At 38.0% G+C, this 27,955-nt stretch overlaps 1 protein-coding gene across 2 annotated transcripts; it reads left to right on the top strand.

Annotated features, from left to right (window-relative positions):
* Positions 1 to 35: 35 nt before the first annotated feature.
* LOC136830781 (techylectin-5A-like) lies at positions 36 to 23,014 on the top strand. Of its 2 annotated transcripts, none has more exons than XM_067090705.1 (9): positions 36 to 66; positions 2,768 to 2,877; positions 4,995 to 5,119; positions 6,961 to 7,008; positions 12,151 to 12,222; positions 14,009 to 14,190; positions 14,925 to 15,051; positions 18,224 to 18,333; positions 22,343 to 22,762. In XM_067090705.1, exons 2-9 carry the CDS (start codon positions 2,779 to 2,781, stop codon positions 22,621 to 22,623), a joined length of 1,044 nt encoding a protein of 347 aa, XP_066946806.1. In that variant the 5' UTR covers positions 36 to 66; positions 2,768 to 2,778; the 3' UTR covers positions 22,624 to 22,762. The 2 variants fall into 2 exon arrangements, with proteins under 2 accessions (XP_066946806.1, XP_066946797.1); XM_067090696.1 differs by having other exon boundaries at positions 39 to 66; positions 4,992 to 5,119; positions 22,343 to 23,014.
* Positions 23,015 to 27,955: the final 4,941 nt, after the last annotated feature.

The raw sequence follows: 27,955 nt of genomic DNA, 5'->3' as shown, positions 1-27,955 counted from the left end.
GTATATATAGTCACCCAGCCACGATACTTTGCCAGAATTAGTACTTCGTCTCCTGAAGTGAGAGTGGTAAGCCTTGGCTCTGCCTGTTGTTAGTCTCTTCGTATCTAGTGTCACTTGTTTTACGCGAGGTGGCTCCATTGCTAATTTCCATCGCGTTGACTGGTCGCGTTTCTTTCTCTTTTCCTTTATGTAAATGAAAATACTTAGCGAAGGTATTTTCTACTACTCCATAGTTATAAAAATGACATATTAGTTTGTACCATTATTTGCTCTTTCTGAACTTTATTACCCTTAACTGAACTAAACTGGAAGGATGAGATTCTAGGAGCAAGTGTTTTAGGAATGAAGAGTAACTATATTGAGAGGCTGGTCCTTTAGTCATATTTATCAGAGGAATTAATCTCCTATTTTTTATGTACCCCTACCAATGGTGTTTAGAGCGGAGCCATGACCGGCCTAGTACCATCGGGGGATCTGCTAACTAAAGGGCATTTCAACTGATTCAGTAGCAACATCTAACCCCGAGGGGACAGATGCCACGAAGAGTCCGAACTGGGGATGTTCTTGACAATTCACAGGCACGATACTAGAGAAATATTTCCAAACTTTAAGACTGATCTAAGCCTGTCTGAGTATATTTGTCACACACTGCATTGGAGGGCAAACATCCTTGAAGTTGAAACATGTTAGGAAGTAACAGTTAAGAGATTCTATATGCCAGGCGTTTGTCTTTGTTTATTCGTTTAGAATGAGAACAAACTTGATTTTGCAAATGTCATCACATTTTTTGCAAGGTCGAAGGCTCGCAAAGTGTACAGTGTCAAATGTAACTATTTGTAATAACATAATTATTATCATTTTGGCAGTTAATGGTAGTTGGTGGATTGATTTGGTTTATATGCTCCGTTGTAATGTGAATTTTGAAGTAACAGATGAGCCGTGTGACTGAAGCTTAAAAAATAAAAGTACTGTTTTCAATAAAAATATGAAAACCCAGTATTCTTGTTCGTTTGAACACTTTTACATTCCATGTACAACGTATTTTACAAATCAATCCCAGCATAACGTAAATCATAGTAAAAAAACGTTCCCATTAAAATTAATAAGAAAGACCAATCAATCAGATTACAATAAGAGCACCGCATATCCACGGGCGTCAATCCCACACACCATCAATCTGCATCAGACCGCGCTAGAAGAAAGACCGCAATACAGGTCATTATCATTCTTTAGACCCCTTATACCGTTCAGCCACTTGGCGGTTCAGGCAATGATTTCACTGTTGTTTCCCACATTTACTAACAAAATCCCTTTCTGAAAACTGTCAGTGGATTCATTAACATTGTCTCAATTCATCCAAGTCAGTTCGTGCCCATTCCATTCGCGATTAGCTTGCTATTTCATGAGTAATATATCATTAAATTGGAAAATTATTACCAAGTCCAGGTTCCTGATACCAAAACCAGATATTTACAGAAGTTGGAAGCTCATCAGAAAAGTAAAGCCTGACTTCTTTCTCAGCTGGGGTGTCTCTAGTACACTGTTAATCTTTACCACCCCGTCACTTCTCATTTCTTCGTTTTCTAGCTTCTCACGCAGCAAGATCCCCAAGACCACCTAAGCATCTTTATTTCTCTCGCTCTAGCTTTTCTTCCTTATCCTTTCTTAATGCCTATACGAGTAGGCCTATACATGGGTCTGATTACAGAGAATAGATCTTCATTTTCAATTTATTTGGCATTCTTATGCAACACACCTCCCCGTCCCGCCACCTCCCTCCAATTCCCCCAAGCTTTCTTTATCCTACTTTCATCCTCAGCTTCACTCCTTCCTTCCTGGCTTAAAGTAGATCCTTAGTATTGGAAACTCTCAGTCTGTTTTGAATCTAGGCCTCTTCTATCCTGCATAAATAACGTGTCTCTTCCATGCTTGCTGGATACCATAACCTCAGTTTTACTGACATTTACATTCATACCACCCAAGCCAAGAGATTCCTGCCACTCTCTTACCCTTCTTTGCAACTCTTCTTCTGTCAATGCCCGTAAATCCCAAGATCATCTGCACTTGACAATTCCCATAGATTTCCATTCATAATCCCTTCACCCAGTGCTTCCATAATAAAAAAAAAAAAACAGAAGTTGACTAAGTACCGATCCTCGATGTAAACCAACTTTAGCTTCACACACTCCTGTTTGCTGTTATTACTGCCGCCCTTCTTCATTTGTACATTGTTTCAACCACCCTAACCAACTTTTGCGACCCTTTCGTCTTCCTTAAACACCAAAACACTACCACCCTTTTTACCTCAGACCCACGCCCTGAAATGTAAGGCTGACTCAGTGAGATCTTACAAGCGACTTTTTGATTATATATTTTACTGTAGACCTTTGTTATAGCAAAAGAGGTCCTCAGGGCTGAGAGAGAGAGAGAGAGAGAGAGAGAGAGAGAGAGAGAGAGAGAGAGAGAGAGAGAGAGAGAGAGAGAGAGAGAGAAGGATCAGTAGATGTAGTGACAGAGTATAAAATTATTATATATAACAAAAATGAAGGCTCTGCATGATATAGCGGAAAGTTGCTTTCTTCATCATATTTGATATCTCAAAGATTTAAAAACCAAAAAAGTAAAGCCTGACTGATGGATAAACCTTCAAATATATTAATATGGTGTCTTTTCCTTTGAAATGTGAAAATGTACATCCTGAGAACATATATCTCCTTTTATACGAAAACACTTTTAGGAATTTCATAAATATGTCTTTCTTTTGCAGTAAATGCAACAATGACTCGTGGTATTCACGTGTTCCTAGTGGTATCGCTGATAGCGGGTACATTTTCGACTCTCCTGCACAAAGATGTCCAGGAGAAAGCACAAGATCATGTGAGTGCACCTGCCAACTAGCAAGATAAGTTTCCTTTCCCTGGTAGACTGATGCCTATAGTTTTAGTTTGATGCAAATAACTTTCCACTCTTGTCGGTCCACGATTGATCTGCAGTCACTATATTTCCAAAGTGTCAAAAAGAAAGAAGAAGCGGTCATCACTAACAGTACATTTTTGATTGAACCACTTAACTATCAGTAGACAGATTGGGTTAGACTGAACAGAACATTAGGCCAAGAAAATAAAGGAGGGAGACAAAATGAAGCATTGTTGAGGAGTAAATCGCAGATCAGACTCATTTGCTATATCTTATTACCCACTTTATGGCCATTAAAAATCAGTTATAAAAAATCACAGTCACATGAAGCCTGGAGAACTTCATTTCGTTGATTAGAATTTGGAGGTATTAACCCGGTATGTATACACCGTCACCTCCGAGGTGCTAGCACTAAACATGGCGGAAGCTCAATGGGACCCCGTGTTTAGTACTAGTCCCTCGGGGATCAAAGATATCGTTTATTAATATAATTTGTCGACCACACAATATAGAAATGGGTGTAAATAATACTTTGATCCCCGAGGGGCTAGTACTAAACACGGCGTCCCATTGAGCTTCCGCCATGTTTAGTACTAGGACCTCGGAGGCGACGGTGGATACATACCGGGTTAATACCGAATCTGGATGCTTCAGGCTCTCTGCTTTTCATGAACTGATGTTGAATATACAATTGTCACTTCCTTGAGGAGGATTGTTTAGTCTAATTCATAGTTACCAACCCCTGAATGTATGAGGTCAAAGTTTCGTATGATGGAAAGGAGTCGGAAGAGTTTACTGTAAATTGTGATGCGAAGCAGGCAACTGTGCTGATACAACATTATTATATTTTCCTACGTGTTACATAATGTATATAAAGGTAATAAGGACGAAGTCTACCAGTGTTTTACAATTAATGGTTGAATTTTGATGTCAGGTTTCAAATAAAGACAAAGGTCACCGATTTATGTGACTTTTATTTTTGTGCTGGTGATGCTGCTAATGTTACACCAGATACCACATTCTTACAAATGCCGCTCAACGAAAATTATCGGAGGCACGCGAAATCTTTGGCATCAATCACCATCAGGTCTACAAAAACAGTTGTTATGCAGCGGGGAGTGGATTAGAGGAGGAATTTTAGCCTAGATGACGAGTTCATCAAAATTAAAACTTTTTTTTTCTTGCTATCTTGTTTCTATTCTATCTTCAAATCACAGTCTTGAGGAAGGAGTATCTACCCCTAGATATAAGTAATCACAATAGAAAATGAGATGCACAACGTATTGTACTAGAGAACGATTATTCATTCAAAGGTAATGGCCTCTTCTTGATTGACTCCCTTTCTAATTGCCTTTTCAGATGCTAATCTTTCTCCACATGAAAATAATCAACATATTTTCTTGACTACCAGGCTGAGGAGCACTGACATTATTGCAGTAATAATATCTTCCTTTTTCTCACAGTGTACCCGTATTAGTTATGGTTATCATTGTAATTGAAACTGAAAATACCAAACACCCCCTAAAATAAAAAAAGATTTGTATGATTAATATTTCTAATAATTAATTTCGTACAAAGATTCCTTGCAAATGATAGCTGAAACCAAAACTTAATTTAAAGATCAGCTCTTCAGCAAATTTATCCATATTAAAAAATCCGGCATTCACCTCCGCAGTAAACGGTCAGAATAAAAACGAAAACTCGCCTTTAGAATCTGCATCTATGGCATGGAAACTAGAAAAATATATTTTTCGCACCGTCTTCCTGTACTATTTGACATAACCAGATAGTTTGTGTTATTAGTCTAGTGATGTGATAATTTTGTATTTAATATCTACATGATGTCTGGTGACATCTTAGATGAAATATAGTATAAAGTGATTTACAAAGAGGAGTACAACTCTGAAATCTAAAATAACGCATTCATGAAAAATAATTAGAATTATCTACAGATTTCGTAGAGTATAGATAGGCCTAACATTCTGCATTTTTAAAATCGTGACTAGAAAACAAATTCTGTTCAAATAGCATTCGTCTCAGTGCTTTCAGTCATAAACTGCTTCCCTTCGCCCCAGAAGGACGCCGACACGACCTTTGGTGACTCGGAATCCCTACAGGAGGAACTCCAAAGACTGAGGAACGAAGTTCAACAGCTACAGGAAGAAAATCAGGACCTCCTGAGCGCCAGCTCAGAAGTCAACAGGTATTAAATACGAGCTTGTTGGCGCGCACTGCGTACGCTGGAACCCGGCGCTGCTGTCTCCCTTACCCTCCCGATCCCCTTCCTACCCAGCCCCGCCCGGGGCGAACAAATAGGTTTGCAGGAGAGGGTGGGTGTCTCCCCTACACTCCCATTCCCCTACCTACCCCGCCCCCATCTGGGGAGGACAAATCGGTTTGCAGGGGGTGGGTGGCTGTATCATGTCTCCCCTTCTGTTGCCCCGGGCGAGGACAAACAAAATCCACTCGGATTTTATTATTAAAGATTACTTGACTATCTCTCCATCTGCAAGGAGTTAGTATGAACACTAAACAAAACTACCATTTTTGGAATAATGGCATTTTACGAAATACAGCTACAACACTACAATGATTTACTGCAGAGTAGTAATACACGGAATCGACAATAGTATCCGAAGCATGCCTTCAGTTAGGTACGAATAACAATTCATCTATGAGCCTAGCTACTTAATAACTGGTCCGGAAAAGACTGAGGAGAAAATGAGTGAGATGCAACCAATGGGGCAAATCCTACGCCTCAGGAAAAACAGAAGCAGCATCAAAAGTGATCTCATGTTGGCTTGTCAACCTCGCACTTTCACTGATACGATTACTATCTTACGCGAAGATGCATTTTAAAGAAATAAATTTCAAATAGCGGTAGCTTGCATTCCACTTTAACTTTATCAGTAAAGACCTCAGTTGCCAAATAGTTCACTTATCTCAGCTGTGTGAGAGCCACGTCTTAAAAAAAATTTTTTGGCAGTGCGCTTTTGTTTGCTCCAGTAAGCCTATCCTAAAAATAAATAAGTAAACAAAACAAAAACTAAACAAAAACAAAACGCGAATAATCTTAGTTTAAAAAATTTGTATGTTGAAATATTTCGCTTTTTTCAATCCAGACATTTAATTTCAGAAGACTCTCCCGAGAGCACTCAAGATATCTGACAGGATATAACGATATTAATGGATTCCGAACCTTACTCATTAAAATTCTTGGGCTTTTAGAGTGAATGTATGATCAATTATTTTGATGTTAATCTTCGAAACTAACGTATTAAAAAGATAATTATTTAAATATCATTTCGACTAGAGAACAAGGATTAAATGTTGCACTTTTGGTGTTCAAGTTTGGATTCTATTTTCAGTCGTGATATTGTGCATTACTTTAAGAAGGAACGTGTCTAGATTCGCTTTCTTTCAAGATCAATAAGATTAGCTAGTAATTTAAGTGATTAGTTTGTAATTTAAGTTATTACCATTCACCAGGGAGTGGAACATACCCCACTTGAGCTAAAATCGGTCTGAACAAGCATTAGCTAGCCGGGGTAGGGGCGTGGTTGGAAATACATAAAAAAAAAAAAATCAACAGAGAAGTAATTTATTTCTGTATTTATTCAGTAGATGAAACCTATTCATATGGAACAAGGCCACGGGGCCATTAACTTGAAATTCAAGCTTCCAAAGAATATGTTGGCTTCAACCTCCCACCATAGACTCCACACCGCGGCAATAACTGATCATGATAGAGCCAGCGATTTTTCGTCTACCTTGGGGAGATGCGATCTCATGACATCTGTGTGGCATGCCAAGACACTAACAACTACACCAGAGACCAGTACTGGTCGTGAGATATCCAATAAATGACTAAATTCTTCATCTGACAGCCAGTGGCTTTATTATCTAATAGAATTAGATCAACTTACTGTAGAAGACTGAAGTGTTACAGATATCTATAGATAATCAGAATACAAGAAAAACGTTTGCCCTTTATAATTTAGTACTATATTAATGAAACTAATTTTTACCCATTTTTGTCCACAGGATACTTGCTGTTGATGAATGGAAAACGAGAAATGGAACCTCATTAAGGCAAGTTGCTACTCTCTATATGAGAAAAATAGCAAGGAAACAAAAAAAAAAAAAGGATTTTCCTTAAAAAAAGATCAGTTCCTCACTTTATCTTTACACACACACACACACACACACAAACACACACACACCACATAAACACACACATACACACACGGGCAAAGACACTAGGAGAGAAATTAACTTTAGTTTTCGCTCATTAAATTGTCAATTACATTAACATCATTACTTATTCCTTGAAATAACGGGTTTACAGTGTCATGTACACACACACATTTTATACATACATACAAACACACTCACACACATATATATATATGTAGTATATATGCTATAGGGAATATGTGAAATACATGGATTTCACGAAACTCGCTTAGGAACATTTGATTCCTGAGAGCTAGTACTAAACACGGCGAAACAGTGATTCATCTACAGTTTCGCCGTGTTTAGTATTAGCCCCTGGGGGGAAAATGTATTTCGCCATGTTTAGTACTAAGCCCTGGGGGATCAAATGTCCCTACGCGCATTTGATCTCCTAGGAGCTACCACTAAACATGGCGAAACACATTTGACTCCCAGGGGATAGAACTAAACACAGCGAAACAGTGTGGATGAATCACTGTTTCGCCGTGTTTACTACTAACCCTCGGAGTTCGAAAGTTCCTAAGCGAATTGGTCATTTCACAAATTCCCTAGGGATTTCGTGAAATCCCTGATTTCACATATTCCCTGTAACATATACACACATACATATATACAGTATATATGTACGTATTTATCGTGATAACAGATATCTTATCATGCCTTACATACTCAGCCCACACTTTGCACATCGTAGCATTTGTGACTTTACGGAGTTAATGCTGCAAGTTCTTAAGAATGACATTTTTTGTAAGACTTTTATAAAACAGGTATATTTTTTGTAATACTGTTTTTTCATATGTCATATATTTTTTCATACGTCATATTTTTTCTAAGTGAATTTGATCCGTGAAATCTGACATGCTGGTTATGAAATTTCCACATGCCAGCACATGCAGTTATGAAATAAACTAACCTAACATAATTCCCAGATTCACCAGCATATATATATATATATATATATATATATATATATATATATATATATATATATATATATATATGTATATATATATATATATATATATATATATATATATATATATATATATATATATATATATATATATGTGTGTGTGTGTGTGTGTGTGTGTATGTGTATGTGTAAATATATATATATATATATATATATATATATATATAATATATATATATATATATATATATACAGGAAGTCCCCAGTTTACAACAGTGGTTCCATTCTTGCTCCACATTGTAAACTGAAAATCGTCGTAAACCAGAACGACGGCATACGAAGCCAGAAAAATGTATAAAAATTTAAACAAAAGTTATGAAAGCCTTACTGTGAATTCTTTGGGTATACTGCATGTTGTTTCTTAATGTTTTACTTACATTCTGATGTAGTGTGTATCCAAAAACTGGTGGTTCACAAACGTAAAAATTTACAATTTAGTACAAAGTATGTTACAGTAGTGCACTGTACACTAGTAATTGTAAAGTCCTGTATGCAATAAAGTATGCAGTACTGTACATATACTGTACAAGAGTAAAATACATTTTGTTATACAGTAACACAGGTGTACAGTACTGTAATTTATACAAAAGATAAAAAAAAGTGAATTCCTTACTTTTATTTTTGAAACTCCATGCTGCTTAACCCTGGAAAAATGTTGGTGTGGCCACATGATTCAGGGGATTCTGGAATGTAAAAATTTTCTATTAGTGTACACATAGTCCTGCATGCAATAGAGTATAAATACTATTTTACAGTAGAATACAATGTATAAAAATTATAAAAAGTTAGGAATTCCTTACCTAATTTCAGTGATTTTCAAAGCTGTTACATCCGCAGGCTAGGTTGTGGGAGATGGAGGTGTGCATGTGTAGGGAGCCTGCAATGATAAGGATAAAATTACAGTGCTGCAGAGTATGTGTACAAGTACACTGTTCAGCATTAGTTCAGGTATTTCACAAACCTATGTTCAACGGTACAAAAATATCCTATAAAAATAAAAAAAAAAATGAATTCCTTACCTAATGTCAGTGATTTTTAAAAGATGTAGGCTAGGATGAGGGAACTCTAGTAAAGGTGCTGGGCAGTCTGGAATATTAGAATAAAGCTGTACAGTAAATTACTTTACATTTTATCAAATGTACTGTACATATAACAATTTATAACATTAAAAACAGTTGAGAATTCCATACCTTTAGTGATTTGAAAGACGTAAGCTACACAAGGAATGGTATGCACAGTTACAGCAGAGGTCAGGTTAAAGGTGCATGTCAGTCTGGAATGATTATGTACATGATAAAGGTTAGAATAAAGTACTTCTGTACAGTATAAATATTACATTATTTTATAAAATGTATAACAATTCATAAAATAGAAAGTGTTCTTACCAAGTTCTAGTGGTTGGCTTGCTTACTGGGGTGGGCATATGGTAGATGAGAACAGGTGGGCTATGGTGTGGAATCTGCAGGTGCTTGGGAGTCTGGAATGAACATACTAAAGCAGTTCTGTACAGTATGTACAAACAATTTCATGCATAAAAATGATAAAAATGAAACACTTAGGAATTCCTTACCTGATGGAGCTGGAAATGCTGCTGGGGAGGGTACAGGTTCAGGTTCAGGTTCAGGTTCAGATTCAGAGTCAGGTTGAGGTTCAGGGGAATGAGGATTGGGCGTCACTTCTTCAGTGATACAAATGATAAAATTTATTGGGTCATGCTGTGTATGTACAGTAAATATAAATTGCAGTAAAGTGTACACTAACAATTTTATAAAATTTATTACAATTTATGACATTTTATATTACAGCAGTAAACAAAAATAAAGTTGAGAATTTCTTACCTAGACTAGGAGTGGCAGGTGGTGTTGGAGACTTCTTCTGGAAGAAAGTGTCTAGCCTAGACTGCACACTTCTCTTCAACTGCTTCTCCTTCAACGTCTTCTTGTAGAACGTTGCAAGATCCATCATCCCTTTCCGGATCTTCTCAAACCTGGCAATGTTAGGGTCCTCGGCCTCAAAAGCTGCCAAACATTTCTCCAGGTGAGCAAAACCCTCTGCCAAGCCCTTGGCTGTTAATGCTCTGATGTTTGGTTGTGGGGCCTCTTAGCCCTCCTCGATCATCTGCTTCTCCAGCTCAATGAGGTCCTCCGATGACAATTCCCCTGTGTGGGATGCCAGCAGCTCGGTGGCATCCTCAGATTCCAAGTCCAATTTCAGCCTCTTGCTCAGCCCAAAAATTTTCCTTGTCACAGCCTCTACATCTTCTGCCTATTCAAACCACTCAAAACTGTTCACAAACTGCGGACACAGTTTCTTCCATGCCCCATTCAAAGTCATCACTTTTACTTCGTTCCAAGCACGTGCAATATTCCTCACAGCATCTGCAATATTGTAGCCATTCCAAAATTGCTTTAGAGTCACTCCTTTTTACCTTCAACGGCCCTTAAAGCAGAGCGTATTGTCCTCCTCAGGTAGTGTACCTTGAAGTTAGCAATGACTACCTGGTCCATAGGCTGTATCACTGATGTAGTGTTTGGTGGTAGATACACCACCTTCACATTAGGGTGTATTAATCTAAGGTTTGCCGGGTGACCAGGGGAATTGTCTAAGACAAGCAGGACCTTAAAAGGTAGACCCTTCGAGGCACAAAACCTTTCCGCTGCTGGCACAAAGTGGTCATTAAACCAGTCCTCGAAGACCAACAAGGTAACCCAAGCTTTCTTGTTGGACTTCCAAATGACAGGGAGTTGACTCTTGAAAATGCCCTCAAAGGGCTTAAGCTTCAAATCACCACTAGCATTGGCCCCAATGAGTAAAGGCAGTCTCTCCTTACCAACTTTATGGCCTGGTGCTGACTTCTCCTCCTTGGAAAGGTATGTACAATTTGGCATTCTTTTCCAAAATAACCCTGTCTCATTTACATTAAATACCTGGTCAGCAGTGTAGCCACCTTCCCTAATTATTTCAGCCAAACCACTGGGGAAACTTTCTACTGCTATGCTATCAGCACTAGTAGCTTCACCTTGCAACTTCACATTGTGCAAATTTGCACGTGACTTAAAGTTGTTAAACCAACCTCTACTGGCGGAAAATTCTTCACTAGCACCACCTTCCCCACTCTTCTTCACTACTGCTCCCTAGCCTTTTCCTGAATCACACTTAGGCTCACTGGAACAAGTCGTTGGTTCTGGTCTTCCAGCCAGATCAACAATAACTTCTCCATCTCCACCACGTTCTGACCACGTTGCTTCACGTTAACTACCGCCGCCTTCATTGGTGCAGCATCTTGCACATGCTTCAGAACACGCTGCTTGTCCTTCACTATGGTCACAACCGTCGTCCTGCTAAGCCCCAAAACACGACCTATCTCGGTGTTACTCTCTTCCTCCTCCGAGCGTTTAATTACGTCGTACTTAACTTCCATGGCGATGCTCTTCCTCTTCTTTGATGCACTAGCATCAGACGAAGTATTCTGCCATTTTGGAGCCATAGTGAAGGTACAATAACGAAAAACTGCAGCAATGAAATGCAACAACAAAGTAGAGAACCTAGCGCCGCGAAGGCAAACACGGAGTGAGTGGTTGTTTGGTATTGTTACATGCGCCTGCGTCATCGACCCAGGAAGGTCATTGTCCAGTCAACTACCAATGCGGTTAAATACAGAGTGCAGCTACGCTAAGAAAACTAGTTCCTCTTACGACGCGGCGTAAAAAGCGTCGAAAAAACGTCGTAACCTTGGAATGTGTTTTATATTGTAACCAGAAACTGATTTTTGATGAATACTGTTAAACCAGAAACTGATTTTTTTATAAATATACGTATTCGAAAAACATTGCAAACTCTGAACGTCGTAAGCTGGCCGCGTCGTAAATTCGGAACAAGCATCATAAACTGGCCTGGATTTTTTTATGAATATATTTGAAAAACCATCGTAAACTCAGAACGTCGTAAGCCGGAACCGTCGTAAACCAGGGACTGCCTATTACATATACTGTATATACATCTATTCAATTATTTTCTATTTTCAGACCTACTGACTGCACAGACCTTCTGATAGCTGGCGTAACAGAGAGCGGTATTTATCAGATCTATCCATTTGTGTAAGTAAAATAAGTTTTCCAGCTATGTTACTCTACTCTTTCACTTTCCTTTGTCATTTTCTACAGTGGGAAAGCTTAAGAGGTCATTGCACGATGCTTTGTGTTATTATGATTTTGCCTTTAAATCTTACTCTTTCTATTTATTCCTTAACCCTTCACTTCCAATATGACAGATGGCAATTCTTCATATCATGAGCATGTAGTCTGGACATAGCTTAGCCTCCCGCAAAGACTGTATTTAAAATAAACTCACAGTGAAGTTTTGGCTCTCCCGATTGGCATTTTTATTTCTGTTTGCCCATTACCTCTCTCTACCTGCCTTCCTTCTTATACACGTAGAGTAATTTCATTGGTTAACTAACTCTTTACACAATTATATGTTTCGCTAGTACCTCCATGTCTCTTAATACGCTTTGAATGGCATACTTATGATAATTTGTGGGCCACTAAAATTTTCGCGTTCCTTTATTCAAGCCTTTTGCTAAATTCTTTTTTGTTGGAATTTTTCGTCACAAAATGTAAATGGGTTTACAAAGTTTATTAACACTTGATTTTTTTATATGTGCAAAATGCACAAACCTCGTTAATTTGTCATTTGAAATTGATTCAATTGCCCTTATATTTTTGGTAGATTGTTAAACTATTAAAACCTTTTGATTGAAAGGTTCCATCAAGCATTGCTACTCACCACACCTTGCTTCCTCAACACCTCAACACCCTCTCCGACATTGTCTCCAAAGCCTCTAGTCACTTTCTTCTCAATTATTTATTTGCAATGATATACAATAGGCTCCTAAGAATCTGAGTAATGAAAGGAGGGCTTTCAGCTTTTCTCTTCCCTGTTTTTAGTTCTCAATATAATGTTTTCTTTAGCCAGAAAGTGCTCTAACGTCAATCTTTTACCTAAGTCTTTCATTATTCTGCGAATTGATAAAAGAAGTCCAGACCTTTCAATTCCAAAGCTTAATCATCACAAGATCAAGAATAATTTCGAGGGACTAAGCTTTTTCAATCCTCATTTTCTGTGGCCGTCCACCTGTGCAAAAAGCAAGTCATCCCTAGATGGGGCTGCTTGGCCACTTCAACAGGACTAAAGGTTGTTGTCACTCTCCCAAACCAATGATCATCAAACTGAAAGCCTTTGTACGGGCTATGGAGACTGGAAGTTGCTATAAGCTATCCAGTCTGACCTTTAAGTGGAACTACCTTCTTCAGAAACAGGGAAATCTGGAGAACTAAAGAACAGGCTCATTGTGACTTCCACTCTGACGGATTTGAGGCCCTCTATTGTTTTCCCGAAGTATCCACAACCGTGCCATTGTTTCGGATTTGGATGGGGACTGGGGGCGGGAGAAGTCCCTTAGCCTTTGTCTAAAACAGCATTCAGTAAAATAGTAGAGCTGCACTCTTTCTAGGGAAGCTTACAGCTTGAAAACCGGGCCCTAGGATGACCCAAAAGTAGCTGCAATACAAATAGGTAACTTCCTAAACTTTAGCTGAAACTTTGCAACCGAATGCAGTTTATTCTGATGTTCAACCTGAAAAGAAATAAAACAACACCGGAGTGCAAACAGTATAAATTGAAATGTATTTTGTCTATAAAGCTTCATTCTATGTTGTATGAAGTAAAGAAGTGTTAATAAAAGAAAATAAAGTCTTTCAACAAGTTTTGGGACCCCAGAAACAACTGGCTTCTGGAAATGGATTCCATGTAACTCACCTGGCATGCAGAGGTTAATATCCATCCAGAAACAACAGGTAAACTAAATAATGGCTGTCTCTTCAGATGCTCCTGCTCATCACCCATCTACGTCTATTGTGACATGGAGACAGACGGAGGTGGATGGACAGTAATTTTAAACAGACAGTCACAAGACTTACGCCTGGACTCCGGCCAACTGAATTTTAATCGATCTTGGGAAGAATACAAATATGGCTTTGGTTCCATAAGCGCAGAACATTATCTAGGTAAGGAAACTGTATCATAACTTTCCCATGACTGTCTGTACATTGTAAGCTTTAATAGTATTTATTCGAAGGGATATGAAATTTTTGTCATTAAATTAGCATTACACTAAAAATTATATGAAAATTGCTATTCTATTGCTGTTTAACTGAAGATCATAAAATTTTGCCATTTAAGAGTCTAGTTTCTTGTAAAATGCTGAATGTAAAAATTTTCACATAATGTGCTTACCGCAGATTTAGAACACTTTTAAACTTTTGATGTAATAGCAACAAGGCAGTCCAGCAATATCTGGATTTTTGGAAACATTAGCCTACTGTGTTTTTGTTTGTGGGACTATCTTCCTATAATCGTTTATTGCTAATAATAACCAAGCAAGGTCAGACAATCATCGTAATATCTGTTACTAATAGACTTGTCATCCTTATGAATGTTAGAACACTTTTGTTTACTATAACTGTAACAGTTTCAATACCTGTCTCCAGACACTCAAACTTATCTTATTGCCAGTGCTGGAGAGGGTGGTAAATTTGGGTGCTGTCTGCAAATTATAAAAGTTGGGGCGTTCTTGTATTGAAACCCTTGAAGAGGCTGTTATACCTATTAAACTAAAACATGATCAATATCCTGATTATTCTTCAAGGTAATATAGGCACAAACTCTCCAGTCTGTATTTTCGTAAGAGACAAAAGAAAAACCAACAACGATATAATCATATTGTTTATGTCCTTTGCAGGAAATGAATTTATTCACCGTGTGACGAACAGTAGGGCTTACACATTTCGAATGGATATGTTTGTTGCTAATGGTGAATTCAAAACCCTCGTGTATGACAACTTCCGAGTAGAAAATGAGGAGTCAAGGTAAGATAATAAGCCTTGTGTAAGAATTATAACTGACCCACCTGAGCACAAATTTAAGTGGTGGGCATAACTAAAAATATTACCTCAGCGAACCTGATCTTTAACACAGTCCTTACCTTTACTTTGTACGGTGTTTTGGTTAATTCTGGCATTATAAAACAGTGCATATAGTTGATACGAAAAATAAAACAGGTATCGAGACTGTTTCTAGTAGTGTTGTGATGTGTGGTTTTATTTCCCAATGACCGTACGTGCCTGATCGTTGTCTCATCGCCAAAGTAAATGTCATAGGATTTTCGACTGTAAAAATAAAGATACTGTCACTAGTCACGTTTAAACATATCAAGGTTAAAGATTTTTTTAAATTATGACTTTAAGACATTTTGTTAAATAAATTAACAATTAGATACCACTTGAGCGCATAAATGATCGCCGACCTTGCATATTAACTCTATTATGGCAATACCCTATCCATTATGTAGAATGAGATGTGGATTTACAATTATATAACAAAATTATATTTGTTTCTCCCTTTAACCTCTTATCTCTATATCTCTTCTGTCTTTTCTTATTTATATTACGAAGCCATTAGAAATATTACCCATAACTCTGACTAAATTTTTAACTTATGCTGAATCATGTCTAAGGACCAAATCCTATTCACCGAATGCGTAAGCATGTTCCATTTCCACTTCACACTTGACTTAATTGTAGTTATTCGAATTCAACAGTCGGCTTGTGCTCACCAGCCTGACAAGCAATATCATGCGCAGTACTCATTATAAGTAAACCAGTGATTGCAAGTGACATAAACTACTTTTTCCCATTGTGCTGTCCTCATCATGTGACAATGAAGCAAGTCATCCAAGTAAAGGTATAAGTTTCAGGTATTTTTCACAAATTTATCAGCAAAACGATTCATCCAGGAGAGTCTGGCCGAGCGCTGATTGGATGGGGCCAGATCCTGGGAGTTCTGCTGATAGGGCACGCTGCCTGAAGTAGCAGGTGGCTGAAGGGATATCTCAGGGGCATGTCTTACTGTGCTCCTGATGGTGGTAGGCAGAAGGGTCTCCTGGCTCACGTTCGGTGACAGTTTCCATTGGAAGAATGCAAGGACCTCCATATATCAGAATTGGCAATGGTTGATGTCGCCGACCAGTATTTTTGTGTTCCTTACAATCTGCTAGTACAGGGGGCCACTGCCCTGTTCTCTAATGTAGTGCTGGTAGACTGCATTTTCATGCTCTACGTAGGTGGATGGTGTAGGAATGGCAAAATCTATTCTCAGGGCACAATACTCAATACGCCACTCCTCTCCTCATCATGAGATCATTGCTATCAATGGGATTGTTTCTCATGAGGTATTGGGCGGTCTTCCAATCCTTGTAGTAGATCATAAGGTCAACTTTTATGTAAGCCATGGAGGGTTTTATACGGGATTTGATAATATTCTTCAGTGCTGCCTCATCTTTCTTATATTTAGTGTTCATGTAGTCCTGTAGAAGAGTCTAATGGTCCTCTCATTCTCGCAAGGGGTATGGTCCTCTTGATGGTACCACCTGTCGATGACACTTCTTACCACCCTGGTAAACCAACAGTAAGAGTATCCATTCTTCGCCATGGTTTGGGTGACACGTTTGAGCTTGTCGGAAGTTGTATACAGAAAGAATAATGTGAGAGGGCACAAAAAAGCAGGCATTTAAGACTGAGGATTGGAATTTTTCTGAACATTCACCAACGCCGTCGAGGCAGAGCCCAATGCTGGTTGGCTTATGGTGGGCCTGCGTGTGAAAGCCTTGGGGGAGTGCTAGCGACACAAATACCCAAAAAAGGAATGGTGCCATCTACACTTTTCTTACGCAGGAAGTGGAGAACTGATTCTTCCTCAACAGTGCTTGTAGGTGTCTCCAGCTCATTCTCGCCAGCGACATTAACGAAGGTGTCATCGACATACCAAACACATACAATTGGTCTGGGGATCCTGCTGAAGTCATGCTGCCATGTAAAAGTTGGCGAACATGTCTTCAGCGGGATCCCCAGACCAGCTGTACATGTTCAGTATGTCAATGATACCTTTGCCAATATTGCTGACAAGAATGAGCTGTAGACACTTCAGCTCACATTTGAGGAATAACCAGTTCTTTGCTTCAAGCGTGAAATAAGTGTAGATGGTACCATTCCCTTTTTTGGACATCCATGTTGCCAGCACTCCCCAAGGCTTCCACTTGCAGGACCACCATAAGCGAACGGGTAGTGTTTTGGGTTAGTAGTTTGCGACGCAATTGTTGGCCCTGAAGATATGTCTTCAGACAATGCAACTCTTGTTGTAGTTCTTCACTCTGTAGTAATGTAGAAAATAAAGTGGCTACAGTACTATCCTTTATGGAGACTTAGAATGGATTGGTAAGTTTTATAGTAAGCTAAACAAGTAGCACCTTACTAATTCTTGAGGTGCAGGCGCTACCGTGGCTATTGAAAGTGCTCTACTGAAATATAACTTCTGGAAGAGGACCAAACAGAATGCTTCCTATTATGTCCTAAATGCTAATTCCCATTGCTAGAATAGAAAAAAAATGCAATCACCATACTGAGTAATTTTGCTTAGAACCTAAAGATCCTGGGAGCCTGTAGACAAACACGAAAACATATTCAGGCAATAATGAGATAAAAAATTTGAAGCAAGTCACATTAACGTCATCATCTCTGTAAATGTAAGGAGACTAACAAACAATACCAAGCTTTCTAGTAATAATGTATTGAATATTAAGTTTCTTAAGCCCAGTGGAAAGAAGATTTTGAGCATTGAAAAATCTTCAGAATCAACTTCAGTATTACTTAAACATAGTGAATCATAAGGTATGACCACAGTGCAAGACTGGGTGATCAATATGAATTAAACTTTGCTTGAGTTTGGCCTCATTCCCAGGTGACTGTACCACTGATCCATTTTAAATCTCTACAAAGGACAGCAGCAACATTAAATCTGGGAGTTCTTAATGCACAGTTCTCCTATTGTTTCTAACAGGTGTTCGGTTCATTTGGTCAGAAAGAACATTTCCGAATGTCCAGAAATATGACTGAACGAATTACTGGAAATCTGTAAAGATTAACATAAATGGTTTCATGTTCTGAGGTTGTCACGCACTAAAATCAAATTTCCATATTCCTTCAGGTACAAGCTTATACTAGGTAACAAGATGGCTGAAAGCTCAACCAGTTATGATTGTTACTACTACAGCAAGAATAAGTATTTCTCTACTTATGACAGGGACCACGATCACTGTAAGTAAATCTCTGTCTCTCTGTCTCTCAATCATTTTGGAACATTCTCTTCTTTGTATGCTATATTACGAAGAGTATTTCTTGACAACTGATCATTCTGCCAGGCCACAAATGTCACATTCATCACTGCCAGGTACGTTCTACGTACACAATGTTCAACTACCCACGGTTTTATATAGCCTACCTAGTAACCTTACATCGTTTCAAATGGAAATCACCACCTCTTTTGAAACAGACTGAAACATTATGCATAACCAGGTCAATTAACTTTTTATTTAGAGTGGAAAGAGAAGTTTCTGATTCCCATTTTTACCTTTAAATATGCAGAAATGCCAGAAAGTTTTGATAATTATAGTCAAAGAAGAGTAACATTTAACTAGTGTATATGGTTTTTCATTTGCCCACATTTATGATTATTATCCTTTGTATCATTACCGATTTCCCAAGTTTGTCCTTGAATTTTCTAATGGAGGACAGAAGTACAAGGATGTAAACATCAGTATTTCTTATTGATGCAGAAAAACTCAGATATGCAGCGAGAAATTAGTGAATATCTACAGGAGTGTGCAGTTTATAAAACCAGACATATGATGTAAATTACACGATGTGAATGACAATGCAAATGGATGCTGAATCAGTTGTAATTGAAGGTGGAGCTTTGTCGTAGGTAACAACAACTCCAGTCTCTCAACTTAAAAGCTGATAACTGACACCCGAGACCTGTAGCTCATATCTGTTTGGGGTATCTGGACGATACTAGATCAGATGAAGCGACAGCAAGACATCATTAGACGTATCTTTGCATGGAGGTATCACTAGTACTTCAGAGGATTTCCACTCTTATATAACCCTGGTTACTGTATGGGCACTAACTAGGTTCAAACAGTCTTGTGACTTTACTTGCATCACACCATAACACCTCCCCTGCTATGAAGATTTATCAAAGCTTATATATCTTGGGTGTTCTTCATTGTGTTGTGTCGTTATCTATGAGCTTTCTACAATGCCAGGTTGGCCCTCTTGGAAATATATGGGTGTTCATACTGCCAGAACCATTACTTTAGTGACAGTTGTAGAAATCCAGCAAGACAGTCTCCAGTTGTGGTCCACAGGATTGGATAAAGTAAGTGTGATACCTTTTTTTTTTTTTTTTTTTTTTTTTTGGAAAAAGTGAGCTGATTTTAAGGAAAACTTCTGAGCCATTTTAGTATTCTCTGGGAGAGTATCCAAAAACAACAACCCTTGAAGATGGCAAAGTTAAATGAATTCAGTTTTGTCACTAATATTGATATTTCTTATAACAAAGTCTTTCATTTTGAATTTAGCTCCTTTATGTTGGTTGTTGTCATTGATGTGCAGTGCACATTATTTAATTTTTCTTCAGACTTCCATTTAAAACGCTGGTGGTACTGACATTCAAAACTTAGTTGCACATCATTCAAGGAGACTTAATTTTGATTTTTGATACAATGATAATTTTGCCAGAACAACAGGGTTCCCTAAGACCATATCCATTAATTATTGTCCCAAAAAGGCAACTGATCTCTGGTTCTAAATAGAGTTGTTGAAAGGCATCCTTTAACAGTGACTTACAAGCTCTTCAATACTTCTGTCAAAAAAAAAAAAATGGCTTCTGTGTCAACCTCGAAATTAAATTCCGAAACATAATGCTGTCTGTGATGCCTGCAGTCTTGTTGTGGCTCCTTACAAGTGGTTCCCAGGATTACAAAATTCTTTTATTTTTGTATTGCTCCTTCTGTATGTGACTTGTTTTGTAGCAATAGTTGCAGGTGGCAAACTTGATTTTATAGTCCCTGGTGGCATGATTATTTCATTCAAAACATTTGAAACAAGTCCTATTATCTTTGTCTTTCATCTGCTTTGTACAGAAGCTGTTCAGGTCAGAGACAGCAACTTCTAGGGGCAATTCAGTTTTCATCTAAGTGGGTAATTTTGTGCAATGTCAGCTTTGTCTTGACCGTTTCCTTGGCAAAACCGGCTGTGTCTCCAACTTCTTAAGCTATTTAAATTGGACTGCTGAAAGTTAGATTGCTCTTTTGTACTGTGAATAACCTTTTGACTATTGCTCCATTATTGAGTGAACAAATGAATCATGTGCGCATGACTCTGTCTTTGGGATCCTTGTCTGGAGTGCACTCACACACACCTGAATCTTTGTGAATTTGTTCAGCTAGTCCTTGAAATGTTTCAGATTCATTTTGACCAGGCATTCTTGGCCACATGGGTCAAGAATATGCTTTTTTGGGATTTTAAACTGTTCTGTCAGGAAAACAAGTCTGTTTTGATAACGTGTTAGAATGTTGACATTTATGCTGCAATGCAGTTGAGGTTGGTGGGTTAACTGACATGGCAGTCAGTCAATGAATATGGTGTTCTTGGTAGATGACTTTCTTGAACTTACTTAAATTGCTCATATTGTGGCACTTCCTCTGTTAAGTCTGTTCTGCTTTCCTTTCTTCCCGCATTCATCCCGCTGTTGCTGAAAATTACTAGTTGGTGCTGTACAAGCAGTTGAGGTTGGTTTTAACTGACTGGCAGTTATAATCACGCTGAAATAATAGTGTTCATCTTCTGTAATGACTTTCTTGCTCCACTGTTCATAGCCAATTTGCTGCACATTGTTTTTCTTGCTTTCTTCCTCTGTTGGCTCAATATTTGTTCTGTGATTTTTAGAGGGGATTCATCCCGTAAACAGTTCTGTTCTGTACTCAGCAACTAAAAGTTAGAGAAAAAACTGTTTTAGTGTGAATGATCGCGGGACTGGATGTAAAATCATTTGTTCTCAAAGTAGTGTCTTTCTCATAGATAGGACTGACTCTTCTCTCATTTGGCTTGAATGACAACAATTGTCGCTGTAGTCTTGGTATGCTTACTTATCTCTGGTGGTTCAGAGGGTACTGGGAAGAGGTGACATGACAACAAAATGGTTGATCTGGAAATCGTAGAAGTACTTCAAACATAGGAACATTACTAACACTTAAATCAAGTTTCTATCTAATGTAACTAAAGTATCATCTTGGCAACATTAGGCTTATCCACAGGGAATGAATGTTCTTGTGCCTTTGATAATTACATAATACTAGAGCACTATCTCTTAACTTGTGTGTGTCTGTACCCAGTAAACTACACAAATGATTCACAGCTGGAATTATCCTAAAATTTCTATAGTCAACTTTGTTTACCTTGTCCATTACAAAAACCTCACACAATGATTTCTGTTCTGATAGTTCCTAAAGACTGCACGAGACAATTTTTCATCACATAACTTTCCATATAATTTTCTTGCGCTTTTCAACCCTCTCCAAAGCTATACCTGATCTCTTCAATCACTTCACTTTCCTCATTACTCGTGATTATTCACATCTAAAATAATCATGTAGTTTTCATTGATTAGTTTTGTTGGTGCTTGTTTGAATTTCATTATCATCTGTGGCTGAGGTATTAATGATTGATATACTTTCAAATACAACTTTCCATTTTCATATTTTTAGTGTACTTATATCCATATTCATTCCATTTATTCCATGAACCGTAGTACCGTAATTTTACCAAACTAAAAACTGCCAAATATCTCACAGGAATAAAGTGATATAATTTTTGCATCTCCACAGTTTTAACTTACTTTTTTAGAGACTAACCAAAGAGGGAAAACTTATTTTGTGTTAATGCAGTTGTTTGGCACCTTGTGGTATGATAATTAATACCTTATGGTATGATAATTAATAAAGATAAACTTACGTACTCTTAGAGAGAAACTGATGTTGTTATATCTCCCAGAAGCCTTCTTCACACTTGGATGAGCACGTGACAATTTCTATAAGTCAGCAACGAGCGGCAATTTGTGCACCTTACTAGCCTACGAAAATGCTAACTCTTATCTTAGGCTCAAACATGGATGCGGCAATTTGTGCACCTTACTAGCCTACGAAAATGCTAACTCTTATCTTAGGCTCAAACATGGATTAAAATGTGTTCATCTCACTTACAGCCAGCATAAACTGTGCCTCAGAACGTGGAGGGGGATACTGGTACCACGACTGCCGGCTTTATTACCCTCCTACAGGACCATATGAAGGCCACATGAATAACACGTGTTACTACACCACTGAGAGTTATAGGCTGTCGAACCTCCAAATTAAGATTCGGCCATCGCTCTGCGACACCACCTACAAGAAGATCGTCGTGGCCAACAACTGCGCCAGGGGCAGCGGCAGTGCCTGCGGCTCTTCATCGGATCATCTTCCTATTCACGTTAATCCAGGACAATAAATTAAACTTGTATGCATGACCACTTAGGTCTAGTAAGCTAAACCAATAATGCCATACTTCTTTTGCCAGATATTGCTTTTTCTCGTTCGTTACACTTCTGGTTAATGATGATTGACAACAATATCTTATTGTCATATTATAGAATTGTTAATTGAAAAGCAAAAATTTTGATGGTTTGAAATAATAAATAAATTATAATTTGCCAGTTTTGAATATTTGTTACAGAATTACCATAGAACTATAGTGTTGTTTTTTTAAACAAAATCAGTATATCAAGTTACTCTGCTTATGAAGATTAAGGTGATGTATAAGACAAATAAATGAGCTTGTGAAATTAGGAAATTTACTCATTTACAACAAGCAAATAATTAAAATCTTAATAGCACAGAAATTTGTTTTAATTGGGAATATTGTGGTGCTGTAATAATCACATCATAGAGCATATTCATAAACCTTGTGTTCAGTCCTATTTCAACACAAACAGGTACAGGTAAATATGACGTTATTACATAGCTTTTTGTGGCGCTTGAATTGCACTTCATTTCAACAAAAGTGATTCATATATCCCACTATGTAATTGTCAATTTGAATACGTGCATTCTCGGCAGGAAAGCATATGTGAACGCTAACTATAGCCTCTGTCCGCTATGAGGCACCATTGTCTACAATCCAAAATGGAGTCCTATGCATTTACATCGTAAGGTGCACGATGATTTTATGTTTTTCAGACCTTCCCTTAATTTCTATTATAGATCTTATACTTTTTTGTACTTCAAAAACAAATTCTATCCATCCGATTATCAGGATATTTTGCAACAATATTTGTTACTGTACAAGTTCATAGTTAGATTCTATCTGTGGTGCTTTCTCCGGTCCTGGTCGTTTCGGCCGTAAGTCAGTTAGGCCGTAACATCCAAAACACTGTAAGACGTTATGTTTATGGTATTTACCGTTATGTTTATGGTATTTACCATTATTATTTCATGTTTTAGGAACATCCCCAAGGGGCTGGTACTATACACGGCGCCCATTTTGCACGTAAAAGTGCTTACGGCCGAAACGACCCGAATGCCCTTTCTCACATCAACCTACGGTGCTTTAGTAGACCTCGTCATGAACTTATGCGCAAGACAGAAATGAGCTTTTTGCCCATTAATATTAACATCCCGTTTTCTTAAATACAAATAAATACACTGCAAACAGCTGCAAATTTAGATGATCAATGGAGAGATTTACTTTGTAAAGCCTCACTAGGTGAATAAACATTGGCTATATTTGGTAGAGATCATTTTAAGACTTGATTGAATCGTATATATATATATATATAAATATATATATATATATATATATATATATATATATATATATATATATATATATATATATATATATATATATATATATATATATATATATATATATATATAAACGTATTTAACATATATATTCATCTACCTAAATAATATATTTTTCATATATATATACCGAAGGGAAGTTTTAGTTGATAATAAGTTCGTCGTCCCGTGGGCTCGAACTTATTATCAACTAAAAAATATATTATACGAAAATATATTATTTCCGAAGGTAGTTTTAAATTGATATTAAAGTTCGACGTTTGTTGCTTAATGCTTGTTATCAATCAAAATGATGTGATAAAATTCATATATAATATATATATATATATATATATATATATATATATATATTATTATATATATATATATATATGAATATATATATGTGATAAAAAAGGATAATCAAACAGCTGATCAGATAAATGTAATAAGAGATTTACTTTTCAGTATTATCAGCTCATCTTACATCACGTGCCGAGAGAAACTACAAAAATTCTGATAATTTTTTTTAGCAATATTAACAAAGTAATACGTTTTATAGGAGAAATTCTCCATTAAAAAATATCCTGAAAAACAATGTTTTAGTGGAAAACGTCTGCAGAAAAGGTTCTGACAGAGATTTTTGTTTTGACACTGTTGTAGTGAAAAACTGATTTAAGCAATGGCTGCACCAAAAATTTTTAGAAGTTATCGTTGCGTAATATTGTTGGATACTTGACTTTCAGTTCAAGTTTCGGATGAAATAGCTTACTTTTAATGTGCCGGCATTGTACCATTCTCGAAAATAATTTTATTTCAGATTTCTTCGGGATGGTTCATTGGCTGCGTTAGCTATTGAGCAATAGGCTCTACTCAGGAAATTCTTCCTTCTAGGGTCAGCTTTTATGTTAGTATTAGCCAACCGGCCCTTTGAATGACCAGCCCATCGGGCAAAACTTTTGCTGTGTCCCAGACGGACAATCTACCCCTGGCTGATCGGTGCGATAAGCCTAGTCTAGTCTACAGTCAGGATCCAGAGAAGTTCTCTGGATCCTGTCTACAGTAGTAATTAGTTCGCTACGACCATGGCTTTTTGTGCTAAGCAATACTAAGGTTCCTCTGTATTTGGGTGGTGACTGCACCACCTCCTGGGGAGGAGAAATTCATCATTGAATATATATTTCCCAGAATTAAATGGTTAAGCATCATCTGCCGTCACAACTGCCTGTCACTGGAGTCCATTTAAAACAAGGAATAAAAACCACCGGTAGGGCAAAGTCTGGACACTGCTGTAATTCTCGAAAACGACCAGAGAATAGTCAATGGGAATTAAATCTTGTTGTACTGAAGCTCAGGTATCATAACAAGAAATGGACAATGCCATGATACCCCATAACAAAAGACAAAAGACAGTGATAAGGTCAACGAAGAATAGTAAAACTCTCGTATTAAAAAGCCTCTGTATTACCAGATAACCAAGCAGTAAATGCTGTAAATGGTTAAGAAACGAAGACCGGATATCATTCAAAAAGTGTATTGAACATTGACAAAACTACTTGAAAAATAAAACCTGACCATCCTCCCTCTCCTTCTTATCGGTTTAATCACTGGTCGGGGTAGCTGTTTTTCACGAGCCTTTCCCAGGCATATATATCTTGTTACCCTAGCACCTACTCACCAATGATCTCTCCTGCAACATCAGGTACCCAGACCATCTCAGTCTTGACTCTTAGGCTTCCTTTGACAATTCCTTTTGCTGAGCCTCTGGTATACTCATTTCTTACCCTGTCACCTCTCGTCATTCCGCACACCCATCCGAGCAGTGGCGTATCTAGCGCTAGTGGCGCCCGAGGCGGACTCTGAAAGTGCCGCCCCATTCCCATGCTAAAAAGTACTCAAGTGGTGAAAATTAAAAGCACATTTTAAGTCTTAACATCTCAGTCAGTCAGTTTATTTCATAGTTCTAACGGTCGACACGGCCGGAAGAGACGAGACGAGCTCGCGCGACCCAGGAGGAGAAAGAGGCCAGGGTTGCCGTTGTCAAAAATCGCTTACTGTCCAACCGCAGAGTCGATAAATCGCTGTTCAGTGTTCTGATCAGATGAAATATGCTAGAAAATCTAGAATTACACCAGACCAGACCAGCTCAAAAGATGCTAGAGTGTCGCCCTGCCCCGGACAGTGCCTCCCGGGACAGACCGCCCCCAGCCTTAGTTACTCCACCAAATCTGAGTATCCTCATTTCTGCCACAGCTCACTTGTTTAGTTCTAATTTCTTCGACGGTGCCGCTTGAAGCCCAAACAACTTAGTAGGTCTTACCACTCCCTTATGTACCTTGCCTTTCAACCTAAAAAGAACATTTTCTGTCGCAGAGCACGCCTGATAACCCCCTCCAACTATTCCAACTGGCTTGAATTCGGTGGTTAACTTCCTTATCCACATCACTCACTGCATCTATGTTCGAGCCCAGATACTTAAAAAACTCTGTTCACTTCTCCCACATTAACCTTGGTTTGTATGTCAGTATCCATCCTATTTGCCATATCATGTGGATATTATTATCAACATTATTCACAAGATCCACCCCATTCACATAGAACAAGCCGACAGTGGCCACTGATTTGAATTTACAGCCTCCAAAGAATATACTGTTCATCTGAAAGAAACTGCAGAAGATGATGGGAAATAAGGAAGAAGGTAAAATACAAAAGGTAAAATACAATTAGAACCTCAAATGAGCTTTTGAGGTTCTAATTGCACAATATCCTGCTCAGCAAATCTAGTCACTCTCGGCAGTAAAAGAGGATCTGGAATCAATTGTGATAGCGAAAGTTCTTTGTTAATATACAACTTATGAAAAATTGAGAAACAAGAAACCATCCGCTGATGGTCCAAGTCATAATTGCTGATGTTAGGAAATAGAAACCTACCACCACGAACCACTGTCTAAAGAGAAAAATCTCTGGTAAATGCAGACATCCACACCGGAGAACAGTATTTTAGTAAAGGAAGGACAAATGACCTAAAATAGGTCGAGGTGGTTTTATCATTATTATAGATAATGAGGCCTTATGTATAATACCTAACTTCCACGCAGCATTTGCTGACACTTTCATTAGAAGTTTCTCAAAAGTAAGATGTGAGTCAGAAGTTACACCAAGTATGGTCAAAGCTTCAGACTCATCCGCTTGAAAAGGGGGGGGGGGAAATAGTGTGGATAATCTGTTCAAGATCTATTAATCACTTATGTCTTCGTTTTACTGTGGAGTTCAGCCTCATACCCTACCGACAACACCATTCGTTAATCTGCTTCATGCCACGGTTGAGATTAGGGGCAGCATCATTTCCCATAAGTGGAGACTTTACTACACCCACAAGTGTTGCATCATCGGTTTACTGAACAATCTTGTTTTCCAAGTCAAAAAGCATACCACTTGTTTACATCAAAAATAACAGCGGACCATGAACGCTGCCACGTGGAACGCCAGGCACAATAGGTCTTGGTTCGTTAAAGATCCCATCGACAGCAACTCGATGCTGCCCACGTGTAAGGAAATCTTGAAGTAGTTCGTTGTGGTAGGTTTCTGTTTCCTAATTTTAGCAGTTATGACTTGGACCATCGAAAGATGGTCTCTTATTTGTCACTTTTTCTCAAGTTGTATTTTAGCAGGGATCTTTCACATTCACCATTGATCCCTGATCCCCCTTTCTGTAAAGAGCAACCAGATTTGCTGAATAGTAGCACCAATATGCAGTAAATGTGCCTCGCTGTAGAACTTCTCAGTTCCAGAGGTCCTTTATTCCTCACACCGTTGGGCTGTGGAAGTCTCCCTGAGGATGTCTTACAATTGGAACCTTAAAAGTTCAAGCGAAGATACAGAGCATTACTACCCTAAAACAATTCTCCTCGTACTTCAATAATTTACTTACAGTTTTATCCATTTATTTATTAATTTATTTTTTCTTTTCTAACAACTGGCCTCTTATTTCTGTATTT

The sequence above is a fragment of the Macrobrachium rosenbergii genome, chromosome 4 (genome assembly GCF_040412425.1).
Source record: "Macrobrachium rosenbergii isolate ZJJX-2024 chromosome 4, ASM4041242v1, whole genome shotgun sequence".
NCBI lineage: Eukaryota > Metazoa > Arthropoda > Malacostraca > Decapoda > Palaemonidae > Macrobrachium > Macrobrachium rosenbergii.
The sequence above is the reverse complement of the archived record's forward strand: the minus strand, read 5'-3'. Positions and strand labels throughout refer to the sequence as shown.